General features: G+C 54.8%; 1 protein-coding gene and 1 long non-coding RNA gene across 3 annotated transcripts; both read right to left on the reverse strand.

The window, feature by feature from the left end:
* Positions 1–1,909: 1,909 nt before the first annotated feature.
* LOC115501370 lies at positions 1,910–4,436 on the reverse strand. The gene is made up of 3 exons (XR_004342912.1): positions 4,100–4,436; positions 2,540–2,751; positions 1,910–2,064 (listed from the first exon to the last, which is right to left on the reverse strand). It is a non-coding gene; the product is annotated as an uncharacterized LOC115501370 (long non-coding RNA).
* Positions 4,437–11,312: 6,876 nt separating this feature from the next.
* Positions 11,313–17,814, reverse strand: ZMYND15 (zinc finger MYND-type containing 15). 2 transcript variants are annotated; one of them, XM_030296667.1, is made up of 13 exons: positions 16,821–17,814; positions 16,167–16,401; positions 15,678–15,833; positions 15,263–15,423; positions 14,662–14,814; positions 14,266–14,346; positions 14,004–14,120; positions 13,803–13,891; positions 13,623–13,721; positions 13,337–13,490; positions 13,197–13,255; positions 12,768–12,928; positions 11,313–12,562 (listed from the first exon to the last, which is right to left on the reverse strand). In XM_030296667.1, exons 1-13 carry the CDS (start codon positions 17,407–17,409, stop codon positions 12,391–12,393), a joined length of 2,226 nt encoding a protein of 741 aa, XP_030152527.1. In that variant the 5' UTR covers positions 17,410–17,814; the 3' UTR covers positions 11,313–12,390. The 2 variants fall into 2 exon arrangements, with proteins under 2 accessions (XP_030152527.1, XP_032447073.1); XM_032591182.1 differs by having other exon boundaries at positions 13,337–13,721.
* Positions 17,815–17,938: the final 124 nt, after the last annotated feature.

Genomic DNA, 17,938 nt, shown 5'->3' on the forward strand with positions numbered 1-17,938 from the left:
CGTACTGTATTTATTGCAAAAACCCGTGTATATACGGACCCACGCAGTTCGAACCCACGTTGTTCAAGAGTCAACCGTACAGGGGCGCCTGGGTGGCGCAGTCGGTTAAGCGTCCGACTTCAGCCAGGTCACGATCCCGCGGTCCGTGAGTTCGAGCCCCGCGTCGGGCTCTGGGCTGATGGCTCGGAGCCTGGAGCCTGTTTCCCATTCTGTGTCTCCCTCTCTCTCTGCCCCTCCCCCGTTCATGCTCTGTCTCTCTCTGTCCCAAAAATAAATAAACGTGGAAAAAAATTAAAAAAAAAAAAGAGTCAACCGTACATTTATTTCAGGGTCACTCTCTGCTCAGTGCTACTGAGAGGTGTGGGTCACATCCTAATTAGGGACCGCTGAGCAGCAAGGAAGAGCCCCCAGCAGGGGGCAGCCTGGCTGGGACCACAGGATGCGCTGTCCCCTCCATAGGTTCCCCTCTGGCTGGCCCTTCTGGGTGATGTATTCATCTGCTGGGGCTGAGGAACAAAGGACCACAGACTTGGGGGCTTAAACAGCAGAAATTTACTCTCACGGTTCTGGAAGCCCGAAGGCCAGCATCAGGAGGTTGGCAGGGCTGGTGGCTGCTTCTTCTTCTTCTTCTTCTTTTTTATTTTTTAAAAATTTATTAATTTTTGAAAGACAGAAAGAGCATAAGCGGGGGAGGGGCAGAGAGAGAGAGGGCGACACAGAATCCAAAGCAGGCTGCAGGCTCTGAGCTGTCAGCACAGAGCCCGACACGGGGCTCGAACCCACGGACCGTGAGATCGTGACCTGAGCCGAAGGCGGACGCCCAACCGAGCCACCCAGGCGCCCCTGGCCTGGCTGCTTCTGAGTGCGCTTTCTCTGGCTTCCTTCTCCCTGTGACTTCGCGTGATCTTCCCTCTGTACGTGTCTGTGCCCCAATTTCCTCTTTTTATAAGGACATCGGTCATTTTGGGTAAAGCCCCACTGTGGTGACCTCACTTTATTTAAAGACCCTACTTCTGGATACAGCCACATGTTGAAGTCCTGGAGCCTAGGACTTCAACATAGGACTTTACAGGAGCCACAGTGGGGCACTAATAGGTGCGGAAACCTCCTTTCCAACCTTGGGGCCAGATTGGAACAGATTGGAACCGCGGGGCCAGATCGTGTCTGTAATTCTATCACTGTTATCTGGGGAGGGCAGGAAGGCGATGTGTTTAATTTCTTTTCTTTTCTTTTTTTTTTTAATGTTTATTTATTTTTGAGACAGAGAGAGACAGAGCATGAACGGGGGAGGGTCAGAGAGACAGAGGGAGACACAGAATCGGAAACAGGCTCCAGGCTCTGAGCTGTCAGCACAGAGCCCGACGCGGGGTTTCGAACCCACGGACCGTGAGATCATGACCTGAGCGGAAGTCGGACGCTTAACCGACCGAGCCACCCAGGCGCCCCAGTTTAATTTCTTGATTAATTGCCATGTAATTTTGCTCTCGACTTTGCACCAAGAAATGCAAGTTAAAAATGCTTTTTTAGGGGCGCCTGGGTGGCTCAGTCGGTTAAGCGTCTGTTGATTTCAGCTCAGGTCATGTTCTCACTGTTCCTGAGTTCGAGCTCCGCTTCTGGCTCTGGACTGATGATGCAGAGCCTACTTGGGATTCTCTCTCTCCCTCTCTCTCTCTCTCTCTCTCTGTGCCTTTCCCCCGCTCACATGCACTCACTCTGTCTCAAAAAAAAAAAAAAAAAGTATTAGAAAATAAATAAAATAAAATCTTTTAAAAAATATGTAATGGGTTGGGATGGGAAGATATGACATAACTCACCAGGCTTTGACAGATGGAGTAGGAAAAAAATATGCAAAGGTACAAAGGTATTGAGAATCTAAGTGATAAAAAGGTTGCTTGATTAATTAGCCACTCATTCAACAAATATTTATTGAACCTGTATGATGTACATCAGGCCAGTTGCTGGATGCCAGGAATACAGCAGTGGTCAGTCATAAATTATCCATCCTGGGGCTTGTGTTCAAATACTTGACCTTTGTATCTTATAAATGGAGAACACACCTTTTCACTGCCAATGAAACATTCACAAATCAACATTAGACCCTGAAAGAAATTCCAAGTTCCTCAAACCTGAAACTGACCTGGCCACATTCTCTGACCCCCAGTGCAATAAACTGGAAACTTCCAAGCGTTTGTAACAAAACCCAACCCCTTTAGGACCCCGAGGCAGTCCTAAATACAATTTTTAAAGTGTATTTATTTATTTATTATTTTTTTTTTTTTAGCAATCTCTACACCCAACGTGGTGCTAGAACCCACAACCCCGAGATCAAGAGTCTCAACACTCCAGAGACTGAGTCAGCCGGGTGCCCTGGCCCTAAATAGTTTTTGACCAATGAGAAAATCCAGATTGTAAACACGGATGATTATAAATAGACTCTGAGACCGTATCATGACGAAACGTGAAGAATAAACGGCACCAGATGATTGAGTACTTAATCATAATTAGCTGGGCTTGGTTCTAGAGACACGGCCTACATTACCTTATATAATCCTTAGGACAGGCGTAGCAAGGTGACCCCGTTGTAAAGTAGGCACTCGGCACATGTTTGCAGAATGAGTCTACCTGGCTCAGAGAAGCTGAGTAACTTGCCTAAGACCACACAGCTGGGACCGCTCAAGCCGGGACTTGAACTCGGGCCTGTCAGACTCTAAGTCCTGTGCTCGTGATTGGTCTGGTGCGTCATCCACTGGCCTGATGACGTAGGCAGAGGGGAAGTGCCGAGATGTAAAAAAAAAAAAAAAAAATTTTAATGTTTGTTTATTTTTGAGACAGAGAGAAACAGGATGCAAGCAGGGGAGGGGCAGAGAGAGAGGGAGATGCAGAATCCGAAGCAGGTTCCAGGCTCTGAGCTGTCGGCACAGAGCCCGACGCAGGGCTCGAACTCACAAACTGTGAGATCATGACTTGAGGGAAGTTGGACGCTTAACCAACTGAGCCACGCAGGCGCCCTGATACCAGGCACTGCTGAACATGCTGGGGGTTCAGTTGGGAGGGGCAAACAGTAAGCGCGTAAGCCAATGAATGCACAGCCTTCGGTAGCAATGAATCGTGCAGAAAAATAGGAGTCTAGGCGCTGAAGTCACAGCTGTTGAGGACTGCTGTCATTCTGGGGGCCTGGGAAGGGCTTTCTGAGGCAGGGGCGACCAGGAAAGAAGAGAGGTTTGGCAGGGAGAGTGTGGGGTGCAGCCAACAGCATGTGCAAAGGCCCTGGGGATGAGCGTGGGCCGTGGCAGGCGCGGCAGAGGGGCGGAGCGGTCTGAGCTTGGCGAGCCAGGGGAGAGCAGACGAGGTGAAGAGGGAGCTGACCCCGAGATCTGGAGTTGGTGATGGGACAGGGCTGCCATTATCAACATGAGGAGGCGGGGGGGTGGGGAGCAGGAGTGGGGCAGGGCTGGAAGAGGGAGGGTGGGCAAGAAAAGAGGCGAGAGAATAGGAGGCGGGCCAGGAGAGGGTCGTCTGGCGAGGCCTGGGGAAGACCAGGGCAGTGTGAGTCCTGGAGGCCAAGGCCGAGTTCCGAGGAGGGAGGGCAGCTTCGTGAAATGCGCCCCCCCCCGGAGGGTGGGACCTGCCTATGGGGTCTGGCAAGACCGTCTCAACAAGGGCACCTCCATCGGAGTGGCAGGGACGGGAACGGGGGGACAGAAGTGACCAAGGCACCCAAGGGGCAAATTCAACACGAAAGACCAAGAAACAAACAGAGAGGAATTTGCAGGGAGCGGTCACGGTGAGAAGTCCCAGGGGAAAGATGAGCAGTGGCCTCTCTGGAGAGGGAAGAACCGGGATGGCTGGCCGAGGGTGGCGACGAAGTGCTGCCCTCTGGGGAGCGAGGCGGTGCGCAGTCGTCCATCCAGAGAACCCAGGAGGGCAGGGCTGAGAGCCTCCGGGTGCTTCACCGCCGGGGACTCACGGCGAGACCCGCCGCCCCCAGCCGTGCTGGGGAGCTCGGGCACAGTGTCCCCGTCGGTGGGGTTTGGTCCAGTCGCGCTTGGGGTTTTGCAAGTAAGGTGGCAGCAGGGAGGCCGAAAGCCACGTGCCTCACCTCAGGATGCGAGCCACGCGGGAGAGACCACCGTCCCTTCGAGGACTCTGTTCGGAGCAGAGCCGAGTTCCCATGAGAGCAAGAGGGCAGCTGAGAAACAGTCTGATGGTTTGAGGCACGATGGGGGGAGGTAGGTCGTCACTCGGGGATAAGCCCTGGCAAACGTGGACTTCGGGGGGTGGCGGGTGGCCAACAGGGTTAGAAGGCGTCTCTGGGAAAGTGGAGGGTTCGTCTCAGTTGTGGATTCCGTCCTGGGCTTGTCCTCTCCGGCGCTTTGCTGGGCTAGTAATGACAATGTGCAGCATCTATGGAAGCCTCTGTGCCAAAGACCTCGTAAGCATCTAGGTTTAGTGATCTGCCTCGTGCTCATGACAGTCCTATTGCTGTCCCCTTTCTGCAGGTGGGGAAACAGATGCAGAGAGGGTAACTTGTCCAAGATCGTGAAGCTAGTAAGTGGGGAGCCTGGATTCTAACTCAGGCATCTGACTCCTGAGGCTTGTCTTTTTTTTTTTTAAGAAGGTATTTTATTTTATTTTCATTCATGTTTATTTATTTATTTGAGAGAGAGGGAGCAAACGCAAGCAGGGAGGGGCAGAGAGAGAGAGAGAGAGAGAGAGAGAGAGAGAGAATCTCAAGCAGGCTCTGTGCTGTCAGCACAGAGCCCGACGCGGGGCTCGAACTTATGGGCTGTGAGATCATGACCTGAGCTGAAGTCAGACGCTTAACCGACTGAGCCACCCAGGTGCCAGTAAGGCGATATTTTAACTAACCTAATATATCTAAACTGTTGTTATTTAACCATGTAATCAATGTAAAATATTATTAACGAGATATTTACTTCTTTTCTCCATAATAATAAGTCTTCAAAGCTGAGTTTGCATTTTACACCTGAGGCACATGAAGTCAAGACTTGCCCGGGGCGCCTGGGTGGCTCAGTCGGTTAAGGGTCCGACTTCTGCCCGGGTCATGATCTCATGGTTCATGAGTTCAAGCCCCGTGTCAGGCTCTGTGCTGACAGCTCAGAGCCTGGAGCCTGCTTCGAATTCTGTGTCTCCCTCTCTCTCTGCCCCTACCCTGCTCACACTCTGTCTTTCAAAAATAAATAAACATTAAAAACAAACAAACAAACAGTGATGAGGTGGGCGGTGTCAGGTGGAGTTTAGTGATCTTTCTAGAAGCTCGCTGATCTATTTCCAGGAGCCCCCCCCCCCCCCTTAAATCTCTCCATGAATTTCACAGAAAACTCGGCAGACGTGTTTGTGATTCTGTTCAGGGCCAATCATGAAGGGGAAATAAAAGCCTTTCAAAAGTAAGCCCTCTGTTATCTGTTCCGGGAAGTTGTGTTGTTTTCCAAGAAGCAGTTTCCCAAGAGGTTACAAGCACATATTGTTTCCAGGCTCCCCTACTGACCTTGGTGACCTGACTTAACCTCCCCGTGCCTCAGTCTTCTCATCTGTAAAATGGGGGATACTAAGAACACCTGACCTCCAGGTTTGTTACGAGGATGAAACTTACTTACTCACATAGGTAAATAAAGCGCTTAGAACACAGTCCGACTCGACTAAGCCCTGCGTGCACATTGCCTCTTTGTGTTTTCCGTGCCAGGCCAACAGAGCGTGGCTCTCAGACGGGATTCTCCAGGGTTCCGGGTCTGAATCTGCCTGGGTTCGGACCGGGTTTGTCTAAGCCCAGGACCCATGACCTACCTCCAGCCACTGACTGAGCGACCAGGCAGAAGAAAGTCAGCAAGGCTAGAGAAGCCAACCACACCGTCGGCCGACAGCTGATACCTTTCACCCAACGACAGCAAGCTTCACGTTTTTGTCAAGCGCCCACGGGACATATACAAGACGGACCCTCTCCCGGGCCCCGAGACCAGGCTCTGGAATCACACAGGGCGTGCTCTCTGACCACGAGGTACGCAAACTGGAAATCAATGAGAGAAAGACAGCAGGAGACTCTCCAAACACTTGGGAGACTAAAGCCATGACCTCCCGAGCAGGTGGGTACCCGTATCTATGGTGCCTCCTGTCCCTCCTGGGCGATGCTCCCAGTGCAAAGTGACAGCTCCCAAACCCTCTGGTCGTCCGGCCGCCAGCGCCATTCTTCTGGGTTCTTTGGGGTTTTCAATGTCCTCCCCCCCTCAGAGCCACACCGTGTCCCCTGAGAAGGGGGAGGAGCTCCCTCTGTGGGTGACTTTGTGTCCTGAGATCAGGCGCTGTCCTGGTTGGGACTAGCGCCCCACACAGATCCCCGTTGCCTTCCTACCCCCTGATACGGACTTCCCTTCCTCGGTCCTCTCGACCAGAGACTCCGCGCAAAGCAAACCCCACCCACCAGGCAGGCTCAGGCTATTTTGTGTCCCGGGACACTCTCTACTTCCTCTTTCATTTATCGCAGAGAAAAATCAGGAATGTCCCAACTGTCCGCAATGTGGGCCTGGGTATGTCGCGTTCATAAAGTAAATCAGCTTGAGCCATCGATGAAGAGAGAGTGCATGAGGACGCGGACATCCGTTGGGTCACATGTTATATGAAAAAAAGCAGGCTGGTTGGCACCGTGTCCATCGGGGTCATTAAAGTTTTGTAAAAAGGTGCGCGGAGGGGGTCGCCCGGGTGGCGCGGTCGGTTAAACATCTGCCTCGACGTTGGCTCAGGTCACGGTCTCGCGGTTCGCGAGCTCAAGACCCGCATCGGGCTCTGCGCTGACAGTGTGGAGCCTGCTTGGGATTCTCTCTCTCTCTCTCTCTCTCTCTCTCTCTCTCTCAAAATAAATAAATAAACTCAAAAAAAAAAAAAAAGGATATGCAGAGGCTGTGAACACACCGACACGGTGACAGTGGCTGTCCCCGGGTGCTGGGATTAAGGGTCCTTTGAATTTTCTTCTTAGGGTTGCCTCTAATTCGCACCCCCCCTTCCCTGCCCTTTCCAGTCTGCACCCGCCACTCTATCAAATGCTCCCGTGTCCCGGTCCGGCGTCCAGGGGACACTTCATCACCTTATCTTCCCTGACGCACCCTGTGTCAGCATCTGACACAGCTGACCGCCCTCTCTCTGTTTACGGTCTCTCCCGGTTTTTCTGCCGCCCTCGGGACTTGTCATGCCCCTGCCGGCCCCTCTTCCTCCTTGTCCTGTCCTGCACCAGGATTCTGCTGAGAAGGCACCTCGCTCTCTCCGGACGCTGTCTCTCACCCCTGGCTGTGTGACCCCTGCCCCCATCACTCTGTCAGCTGCCTCCGGAGTCACGAGGAGGCCCACAGAGGGCTCACGTTTCACAGAGCCTCCTGAACTCCTCGCCCTTCTCTCCGACCCCCTTCTAGCTACTTAACTCCACCCCTCACGTCCGTGGCCGTGCTGTCACGAGCAGGTGGCTCTTGTGTCTGTCTCGCTGCCCCAGCCGGGAGCCACCAGCACCCTTCATTTCTTGGCCCCAGTATCTGTTCGCTGATCCTACCCGGCTCCTCATTAGCCCTAACGTCCATCTGCTTGTCCCCAACATCGAAGGCACCATAAGCTCTCACCCGCATTTTTACCAAAGCCTCCCAGTGGGTGGGTCTCCTCAAGTCTTAACCCTCCCAGGGTCCGTTCGTCCCTCCAATCTAGCAGGGATATGTTCCTGAAACTCCTGTAGTAAGTGCTGAGTGGCTGTTATAAGCAAAAGCCGTAGTTATAAACAAGGCAGGTGTCCCCTGACATGGAATTTACTTTTTTGAATGTGTTGGAGGAGGTGTAATGAACGTAAATAAATAAATGAGATAATCAAGTAACCGATAATTGCTCAATGAAAATGGAAGAGTAATGTGATGGAGAGTAAGGAAAGAAGTAGTTTAAAGAACTACCTCATTCTAAACTCCGAACCCCTTGTAGTTTCTCCCAAAGGTCTTACTTACTTTTGCCCCAGGACCTTTGCACATGCCGTGACCATCTTTTCTCTTCTTTACCTGGCTAACTCCTACTTGTCCTTCAGGGTCACTGCTTAAATGTCATTTCTTCCAAGAAGCCCTCGCTGATACCCCAAGGCTGTCTTAAGTGCCTCTTCTGTCTCTAAGTCTGTAGCTTTTTCACCCTCACAGCAATCACACTGTACCATAACTTTCTGGTTACTTCTCTGTGTCTTCCAGGCCTTCTTCTAAGCCAGTGACTTTCAGATGTTTTGACCATGGTCTACAGTGAGGAATGCATTTCATATCATGATGCAACACACATATAAACATATATGGTGCGGGGCACCTGGGGGGCTCAGTTGGTTAAGTATCTGACTTCGGCTCAGGTCATGGTCTCATGGTTCGTGGGTTCGAGCGCTATATCGGTACTGTGCTGACAGCTCAGAGCCTGGAGCCTGCTTTGGATTCTGTGTTGTAAGGGTTAAATTGTAGTGTAGGGCTAATGCTTAGCTTGAAAAATAACAGCTTTGTGTTGACACTGAAGGTTAAGAGATAACAGCCTTGCTTTGCTCTGGTAAACTACTGCCTCATACTCTTGTAAATTAGGCTTCACCAATTAAGGAAACAAAAGTTCAAAGAAAAGAGCATCAGAGGCAGGGTCAAGGAGATCCACCGGTTGCAACTTAGAGGCAGAAAGTCTAAAGTAAACACCTCATTGGGCAACTGTTTCTAACTCATCTGGAAACTGTTTCTTTGTTCTGTTCCCAGGTGATGATAAAACGATGTGATCGGTTATAAAAACTCTGTACCCCGGCTGTTCGGGGCCGCACTCGGTCGGCCTTGCCTCTCATTGTAATAAACTTTGTTGTGACTGCAAATATTTTAGGCTTTTAGGCTTTGTGGGGCCGTATGGTTTGTCACAAGCACAAGTCTGTTTGAATCATTCAAGTAGCCACAGACAACACATAAATGGTTGTGGGTCTATTTCATCACAGATTTAGGGACACTGCAATTCGAAGCTCATAACAATTTTCACATCACAAAACGTTCTTCTTTTGGCTTCGTAGTCTGCAGGTCGTACGAAAGGGCCAGATTTGGCCGGAGGCCACAGCCTGCTGGCCCCTGCCGTGGACTGAAAGCTTCACGGAGCCAGAAAGCGTGTCTGTTCTCCCCGTCGCCTCTCTAAAGTACAGCACGAAGCCTCGTGTGCATTCAATCAGTACTGAGGAAGTGAATTAGTAAAGACAGCAACTCGTAAATTAAACATTTTTGTGCTACAGGTACCGTATGCTTATGGAAAAAAATGAGCCACACGGCTGAGTCAGATGAGCCAGCAAATCCTTAGTAATCCTACCAGTCGGAGATAACCATATCCTTTCATAGGCGGTAGACAGCAGGAATTTAGGGAAAGGTTATTTTCTGGCCAAGGGAGTGGTCAAAAGCTCCATTCCCCCTCAATTCAGCAGGGATCTAGGCTTCCCTTTTAGAGTTTTAGGGTGCTGAGGGCTCAGCAGGGGGGGTGGGGTGGGCGGGTCTACCCTTATCTGGGAGTCAAGGAAGTTGTACTTTCCTAAGGAAGTGATGTTTAGGCTGAGAAGGAATCCGTTGAGCAAGAACACGGGGGAAGTTCCACAATGTCTTTATTTGGAGGCTGCTGGCTGGAGGGTGGAGAGGGGGCGGAAGGTGGCATGAACCCTGCCTGGAGGTTGGCAGAGGCTACTCGAGAAGGGCCTTTCCCAGCTGGATCTATCTACCCCCTTACAGGCAGGCACTAAGGAAGACAGACAAATTAAAAAAAAAAAAAAAAAAAATCCCGAGTCAGCGGTCAGCCAGCTCCAGGATGAGAAACGTTCTACAGGACAAATGATTCAGTTTCTCACAGTGGCATGAAAACAAAAAAGAAAGAAAAAAGACAGGGAATCCCCTTACAGAGTAAAAGAGACCAATGGGACACAGCAGCCAAAGCCACGTGTGGACCTTGTTTCTTTCTTTCTTTCTTTTTTTAATGTGTATTTATTTTTAAAGGTGGGGGAGCAGAGAGAAGGAGACACAGAATCCGAAGCAGGCTCCAGGCTCGGAGCTGTCAGCACAGAGCCCGACGCCGGAGCTTGAACTCACAGACCATGACATCATGACCTGAGCGGAAGCCGGTCGCTTAACCCACTGAGCCCCCCAGGCGCCCTGGACCTTGTTTATTTCTTCATTGCAACAAACCAGCTGTAAAAGCCATCTTTGAGATAATCGAAGACATTTGAACGTGAATTGGATATTACAAGATATTAAAGAATAAATGCTAACTTTTTCGGTGTGATAATGGCCCCGTGGTTACAATTTTTTCAAAGCCCTTATGAGTTAGTTATAGATGCATATGAGTAAGATGACTGATGTCTGGGCTGTGCCTTCAAACACTCTGGGAAAAAGCTGGGGGTGTGATATTGTGATATGATAATATATATTTTGTCTGTGTCCCAGTTCCTGGCACAGTGCTTCTTAAAATCTTGGAATTTCCCAAGTAATAGGGGAGAGAGGAGGGTCTTATGCTACTCATAACACGGCCTTTTGAACAGTACCTGAGTGTATGCTAATGCGGTGACTCTTGGCGGCTGATGGCTGGCTTCCGGATTATTCCCCGGGGAATGACTTCCTGCCTGTCTGGATTGTGTAAGGACACCTGTGGTTGTTCCATAGGGAGCTGTGGGTCCCACATTGCCCCAAACATGCTCTCCTACCCTGCAGCATTTAAAACCAAAGATAGGGGGCGCCTGGGTGGCTCAGTCGGTTAAGGGTCGGACTTCGGTTCAGGTCATGATCTCAGGGTTAGTGAGTTCAAGCCCCGTGTTGAGCTCTGTGCTGACAGCGCAGAGCCTGGAGCCTGCCTCGGATTCTGTGTCTCCCCCTCTCTCTCTGACCCTCCCCTGCTCACTTTCTGTCTCTTGAAAATAAATAAATGTTAAAATTTTTTTCAGAACTCTTTTTAAAATTTCATTTTAGCTATTATAGATGCAAACCAGGGGATTGTGTATTTCACTTTCTTTTTCTTATTAATTTGCATTTCCTTATGCAGCCAGTGAACCAGCTCCCTGGAGCCTACTTGGAGTTCTGTCTCCCTCTCTCTCTCCCTGCTGCCCCTCCCGTGTGCCTCTCTCTCTCTCAAAATACATAAATAAAACATTATAAAAAATGAAATAATTTTTAGATTTATAGGTGAGCTACAAAGACAGAATGTTCCTGTACCCCTTCACCCATTTTCCTTTAATGTTATGTCTTAAACCACCACAGTGTGTTTACGGAAACTGAGACATTAGCACAGACACCATACCGTTAGCTAAATATAGATTTTATTTGGATTCCCCAGATTTTTCCACCAAAGTCCTTTCTTTGCCCCAGGATCCGACCCAGGATACCACGTCATCTTTAGACATCATGTCCCCTCTGTCTCTTCCAGTCTGTCACAGTTTCTTGGTCTTTTTCCTCGCCTCTCGTGACTTTGACACTTTGGCAGGAGTGGTCATGCGTTCTGTAGACTGTCCCACAGGTTGGATTCGTCCGATGTTTTCTCAGGATGAGACAGAGCTTAGGGATTCTTAGGAAGAACACTAAGGTGATGGGGCCTCATTGCAACAGGTCGGGGAGCACATGACATCAACATGACTTACTCACTGGGGGAAAGTGGTGTGTGCCAAGCTTCTCTGTTACTTTTCCCTTTCTGTACTTAGCCACGGAGGCACTAAGCCCAGCCCACACTCACGGGGATTTTAAGAATGGAGGAAAGGGGACTGAAGCAGGGGACTAATGCCCTAGAGGGAATTCTCCGCCTGGTGAACGAACAGGTGAACTTGAATGCCTTTGGCAGGCTGACTCAGAAGTTGGCCCTTCACTGGATACGCGGAACGAGAGAAGGTGGAGACCGGACGGAGGAGGGCCCAGGGTTGGGTGGCCTGGGGCCCTTCGCTGCCTCTAAACCACGGGGTCTGTGCGCCCCTCGGAGCCTGTATGCTTTTGCCCTGCCTGCTAGTGAGAAGCCACTTTCCCCTTCTCGGGTCTTGCGTTGGGGCAGGTCCCCGACGGTTACAGGGGCCTGGAAATGACTTACCCCCCCCCCACACACACCCCAGGAGTTTGGGATTGCCAAAGAGGGTCGGAACCGCGGGGAAGGGAGGCGACAGCCATGGCGGGGCCGAAAGAAGCTGGAGGAAAATGAGTCATCCCGAAATCCTTTCCTCTCCTCCGCGTTTAAGGACCCCGTCCGGGGCGTATAACCGGAAGGCGCGTGACTCAGTGGCTTCAAACGAGCACTTTTATTTACCTCCGCGCGAGCCGCCAAACGCCTCCCCCCGGCCGTGCGCGGCTCCGATCTGCTTTCGGGGGCGTGTTGGGCGGGGGGCGCCGGGCGGCCACACCTGGGCCCTCACCTGCGCCGGCGGGCCCCCCGCCCAGGTTTCTTCTCCCCTCGGCGTCTGCGGGCGGGGGCGGGGGGCGCGGCGGGGGGCGGGGCCTGGGGCGCGGGCCCCGGCGCCGGGCGGGCCCCGCCCCCCTGCGGGGGCTTGTAGACCAGGTGGAAGATGAAGGCGTTGCAGTACCTGAGGGGGCGTGGCGCCGTCAGGGAGGGGCGGGGCGGCCCGAGCGGGGGGCGGGGCGGCCCGAGCGGGACACGCCCCCGGGGCGGGGCGGCAGGTGCAGGCGGCGGGAGCCCGCGGGGGCGGGGCCGGGGGCCGGGGGCCGGGGGGCCGAGCAGGGGGTCCCAGGAGGAGGGCGGAGGACCCCGCGGGGGTCGCGGGCAGTTACCAGGGCATGCAGTTGTCGGCCGCTCGCAGGCGAAAAGGGGAGCGGAAGGGATTGGGCCTCGGGGGGCTGGTGCCCCCTCCCGTGGCCACCGCCATGGTCTGGTCGTCCATCACACAGCCGTACTCGCTGCTCTCGGTGAAGAAGGCCGGCACTCGGAGGGACTAGGGGTGGGGGCGGGGCGCGGGCCTCAGACTCTCCCAGCGGCGGCGGCGCACCCCAATCCCTCCCCGGGCGCCAGCGGCAGACAGGGAGGGGGAGAGGCACGAGTCAGGCAGACACACAGACAGACAGACAGACGGACAGACAGGGCCAGGAGGACCCTGGGCGCGCCCCGTGTCCGGAGCGGAGGGTGGGAAGAAGAGGCTTTCGGAAAAGGAGGAGGGGTCGGGGCAGGAGGAGAGAGCAGGTCCCTTTTGCCCCATCCCCCACCTGGAGCCGGGGCAGCGAGCTCAGCCAGGTGTCCTTGAGACCGAAGCCGGAGTTAAACCCTGCAGATAGAGGGAGAGCGGGCAGATGCTGTCGCCCGTGGCCTTCTCCCGCCTCCCCACACGCCTACCCCGGGCTCTTACCGATAACCAGGTCAGGTTTGGGCCCCTGGAGCAGGTGGTAGGGCCGTGCAGACACCTTGATCTGCAGGTCCCTGCGGCCCCCCTTCTCCTTGGTCCCGGAGCTGAGCCGCCCCGATACCCCGGAACCAGGACGGACAGACACTTCTGGGCCATCCTGGGGAGCCAGGAGCGGAGTGGAGAAAGGGCTAGACGTTAGGGCGCTGGGAAGCTGCCTTAGGCAAGACAGGGGAGAGCGGGAGGGAGGCGGGAGCGCAGGCCCCACCCCCACCTGCCCATCAGCCCTCACCCTCTGCAGGGTAAAATGCTGCTGGTCACTCTCGGGGGGCAGGCCGTCGCCCACAAACTGCAGCTCTAGGGCCACGTGGGGGAGCAGGACCAAGAGCTCCTGAAGGACCGAGAAGACAGATCAGGGGCTCACCTTGCGCGCACCTCCACGTACCCAACCTTCTGTCCCGGAGGGACTTACCCAAAACACCATGACCAGGTCAAACTCCTTCCCGGCCTCCACCACGTGGATTTTCAGTGACTGCTTGTTCTGGATGTTGAGCTCAGGGACTGGGGGAGAAGCTGGCCACTTAAGAAGATGGTCTCCCTTCCCCTCGTCCCCCTCCAGCCCCCTGCCCCCCCTGCCCCCTGCACTTCTGTCCCCCTGCTCGGCTCTCCTTACAGGACTGGGGCACCAGGTGGGTGATGACGTAGTACACAGTCAGCGGGTAGGTGAGAAGCACGGCCATGGGGGAGTCCAAGCCGAGGCCCCTCCACGTGTAGTAATCCTGCCATGAGCCTGGGGAGAGTGGGTTACTGAGGGACCTGGTCCAGGCCTGGACCCCAGCCCCTCCAGTCTAACAGCTCCCTTTTTCTCCGCCACCCAGACTGCGTCCTCCGGTCTCTGTCTCTATCTGTGGCTCCCTTAAGGTCCCCCAGCTCACCAAAGAGGCTCCTGGGCGGATCTGGGGGCACAGGAGGCATCAGGGCAGGCCCATCCCCCTGGAGAAGCTGATAGGGATCTCCTGAGAGGAAGGAAGGAAGATGATCCTGGTGTCAGAGAGACCCCCATCGAGCCCTTCCCCCTCTTCCTTCCAAAGGAGTTGTATTCCCCGGAGCTGCAAGCAAGAGCAGTGGACAGTGGCCTGTGGGTGAGGCTTCTGGAAGGGGCGGGCAGGGGTGACTTCCCTGAGGACTGGGGATACGTCTACGATAGCCCTGGGGGTGATGGTGGAGTTTGGTGCTTATGCAGAGGCGTTATCTGGGATCCGGACAACTTGTTTCTCTCCCGTCCTTCCCTCTAGGCTGAGGGGCCCGTGCCTGAAGAGAACCCCACAAACCACTGAGAAGAAGGCTGAGGGATGGCGTGCTGCCCCGGGGGTGCCTGGGCGTGCCAGGGCCTGGAATCAGCATGCTGAGCTGGGTCCAGTAGCCACGAGTGAGGCCCCGTGAGGCCAGGAAGGCCTCCTTGTTGAAGGTTTCACTGGTCACCTCTGCAGAAGGAGGAGGGGAGGGGTTGAGGGCCTGGTGGCCAGGACCCCAGACTACAGCTCTGCTCAGTTTCTCCCAAGGACCCTGGGTCTGACTCTTGTTCTGAGTGTCTACAGCATAGCAGGTGTGAACACCACAGAATCCTTAGAACGATTTTCCGGGCTTGAGCATTTGTTAATATGCTTATATTGCAGATGAGGAAACAGAGGGTCTAAAAAGTTAAGTCACCAGTTAGGGGTGGAGCTGGGCTGCCCGGATCCCCTGAGCTCTCTCAGGGACCCAGGCACACACTCCTCAGCCCCAGACCCTGTGTTCAGCTCCAGGGGTCTAGTCCCCAGCCCTTGTTTCTGGGATCCAGCCCCCAGCACTACTAACCCGTCAGCCCCAGGACCCCGTAGCCGGGCACCCAGCCCCGGTTCCTCCCACCCCATCTTGATCTCCTGGTGGTACCTGTGGCGTAGGTAAAAGGCAGAGTTGCCAGTTCTCCGGCACGTTCCATGAAGGCCGCGAGCCTCGGGCACCAAAACCGGTGGCTCACGTCATCCGGACATCGCCGCCAGTCGGCCCGGAGACAAGACTCTCCGCAGTACAAGACCGCGCTACACTGGGGGCTGGGGGCACGGGGGGTGGGGACACCCGGCGTTAATCTCTGGAGGCCCTCGGTCTGCTGTCTGTCCGTCCTGCAGCTGCCCATATATCACCTGGTCTGTTTTCCTGTATATTCTGCTGTCAACAGCTGCCCTTTCCCTCCTTTTACTTCCCTGTCCCCCATTCTGTCTCCCGGGCCCCCCAGCGGCCAGCTTTGTCTTGTTTGCCTGACTGTTGGGGTCTTCCTCCCTGTCACCCCATCTTTCTGGCTGCTCACCAAGGTGTCAGCTTCACTTCAAAGCTATGTCTGTGACAGACGTGGCAGGTTCGAGCCCGAAGGGAGGCAAACGTGAAGCCCGGCCGGGGACCCCATGTGCGCATCGGCGTCTTGGCTAGCTTCACTCCCAGCCTCGGGACCAGACTCTCCAGCTCTCTGAGTGGGGGTGGAGACGGAGTCAGCCTCGGGGTTGCTCAGGAGTCCAGACCCCTAGCTCCCCCCACCCCTCGATCTCAGATACTGGATTTCTGGGGCGCCTGGGTGGCGCAGTCGGTTAAGCGTCCGACTTCAGCCAGGTCACGATCTCGCGGTCCGTGAGTTCGAGCCCCGCGTCAGGCTCTGGGCTGATGGCTCGGAGCCTGGAGCCTGTTTCCGATTCTGTGTCTCCCTCTCTCTCTGCCCCTCCCCCGTTCATGCTCTGTCTCTCGCTGTCCCAAAAATAAATAAACGTTGGAAAAAAAAAAAAAAAAAGATACTGGATTTCTGTACCGATGCAGCTGGGCATCTCCCACAGTCAGCTGTCGGGGCTTTCGAGGGTCTCCGGAGCCCATGGGGCAGGCCATGCTGTGGCAGAGGAGAGCATAGGCCCGAGGGGCCAGGTTCTCTGGCCCTGAGCCCTTGCCTGCACTGCCCTGGGCTCCATCCATTAGCAGGTCAATGCCCAAGATGGTGCCATGTTCGTCTGTTACCAGCAAGAGGCAGGAAAGGTGCAGGGGGGCAGCCTCTGGGGAAGAAGGGGAAAGTCAGGGGTGTGAACATCAGGCCTAGGGGGGCTGGGCAAGTCAACAAAATGAACAGGAGGGACCAGGGAGAGAGGACGTGACTCATCTGCTGGGGCCAACTGCTGCACAGGCAGAAATGCAGGCCTGCTGTTGCAACTTTAAATGTTTCTTGAGTTTGTTTGGCTTTTAATTTCAATGTATAAATGTTGACTCAAATTTTAAAAAAAACAACAAACAAGCCAAAAACCAAAAAAACATTGTGGGTCGATGAAAACACCTTTTCGGGCGACATCAGCCTGCAGGCCACCGTCAGTGACTCCTGGCCAGGCTCTAAGAGGTATAGGAGGTCTTCCAAAGCTGGGGGGGGGGGGCGTGCAGAGAGGGGGCAGGGCAGGGCCAGGCCCCCACCCCGGGGTCTCACCACTTCTCCGCCCCTTCCTCCTCTCAGGGACTGCTTCGTCCTCTGCCTTGTCTTCTCGGCAGCAATCCTGGCCACCGCTTCCACCTCCTGCCTCTTGCTCGGGCTCCTCTGGCCTCCCTGGAGGGTTTGCTTCCTGGGGGGAGTCCCTGCTGGTAGGGGCAGGGGCCCCAGTTTTGTCTGGATCTACCTTCTCCAAGCCTGCACCCTCCCCCTCTCCATTCTCTTCCTCCTCCTCCTCCTCCTCTGCTTCCTCCCCTTCCTCCAGGCTGACAAAACTGACATAGGGGCTTAGGTCTCGCAGGTGGAGTGGGGGCTCATCTCCCAGGAACTGGGCAGCCCCCAGGCCCGATCCAGGGCCTGGCTCTGCTCCTTGCCCCAGGCTGATGCCCACATTACGGTTGGGCAGAACATGCAGCACCCAAAGGGCGGGGTCCTGGGGCAGCCTTCTGATCTGCGTCTCCAGCGGGCGCCAGCGGCCCTCAAGGCTGGCCCCCACAGCCCCGCGCTCCGTGGCGAACTTTCGGAACCAGCCAAACAGGAGGGCAGCGAAATCAAGGAATTCATCCCGGTATCCAGATACAAACTCCATGTCTTCAGGGCCACAGGGGCCTGGGCCCAGACTGAGCAGAGGAACGGATGTATGGTGAGGGGAGTTTGGGGCCGGGTCACAAGATGGGGAGGGCGTGGGGGTCTGAGGGTCACGTACGAGGGGAACCTCTGGATTGGAGGAATGTTAGGAGCAGAGGCTAGTTTTCGGGGCTCAGGGTGGGAATGGGGAATAGACTTGGAAGGGGGCCAGGAGGCTTTAAGATGAGTAGTCACGAGAGAGGCGGTATTGGGCGTTCAAACCCTCAGGACCGGGGTTCGAGCGGTGAGCAGGTTTGGAGGGCCAACCCGAGGGGGAGGGGAAGGGTTTGGGCAGGAGGCAAGCCTCTGGGATCCGTCTGAGCCGGGGCATCCCTCCGGCTTGGATCGGTTCGGCGGGGAGCCCCGGGGGACCCAGCCCCTCCCGGCCGCTCCGCTCCTCCGGTACCTGCAGCCGCCACCACTTTTCGAAGGTAAATACCTCGGGGCTGGCTGGGGGGTGGGGTGGGGGGCGCGGGTGTGACGTCAGGGCC

This window comes from Lynx canadensis, chromosome E1 (genome assembly GCF_007474595.2).
Source record: "Lynx canadensis isolate LIC74 chromosome E1, mLynCan4.pri.v2, whole genome shotgun sequence".
NCBI lineage: Eukaryota > Metazoa > Chordata > Mammalia > Carnivora > Felidae > Lynx > Lynx canadensis.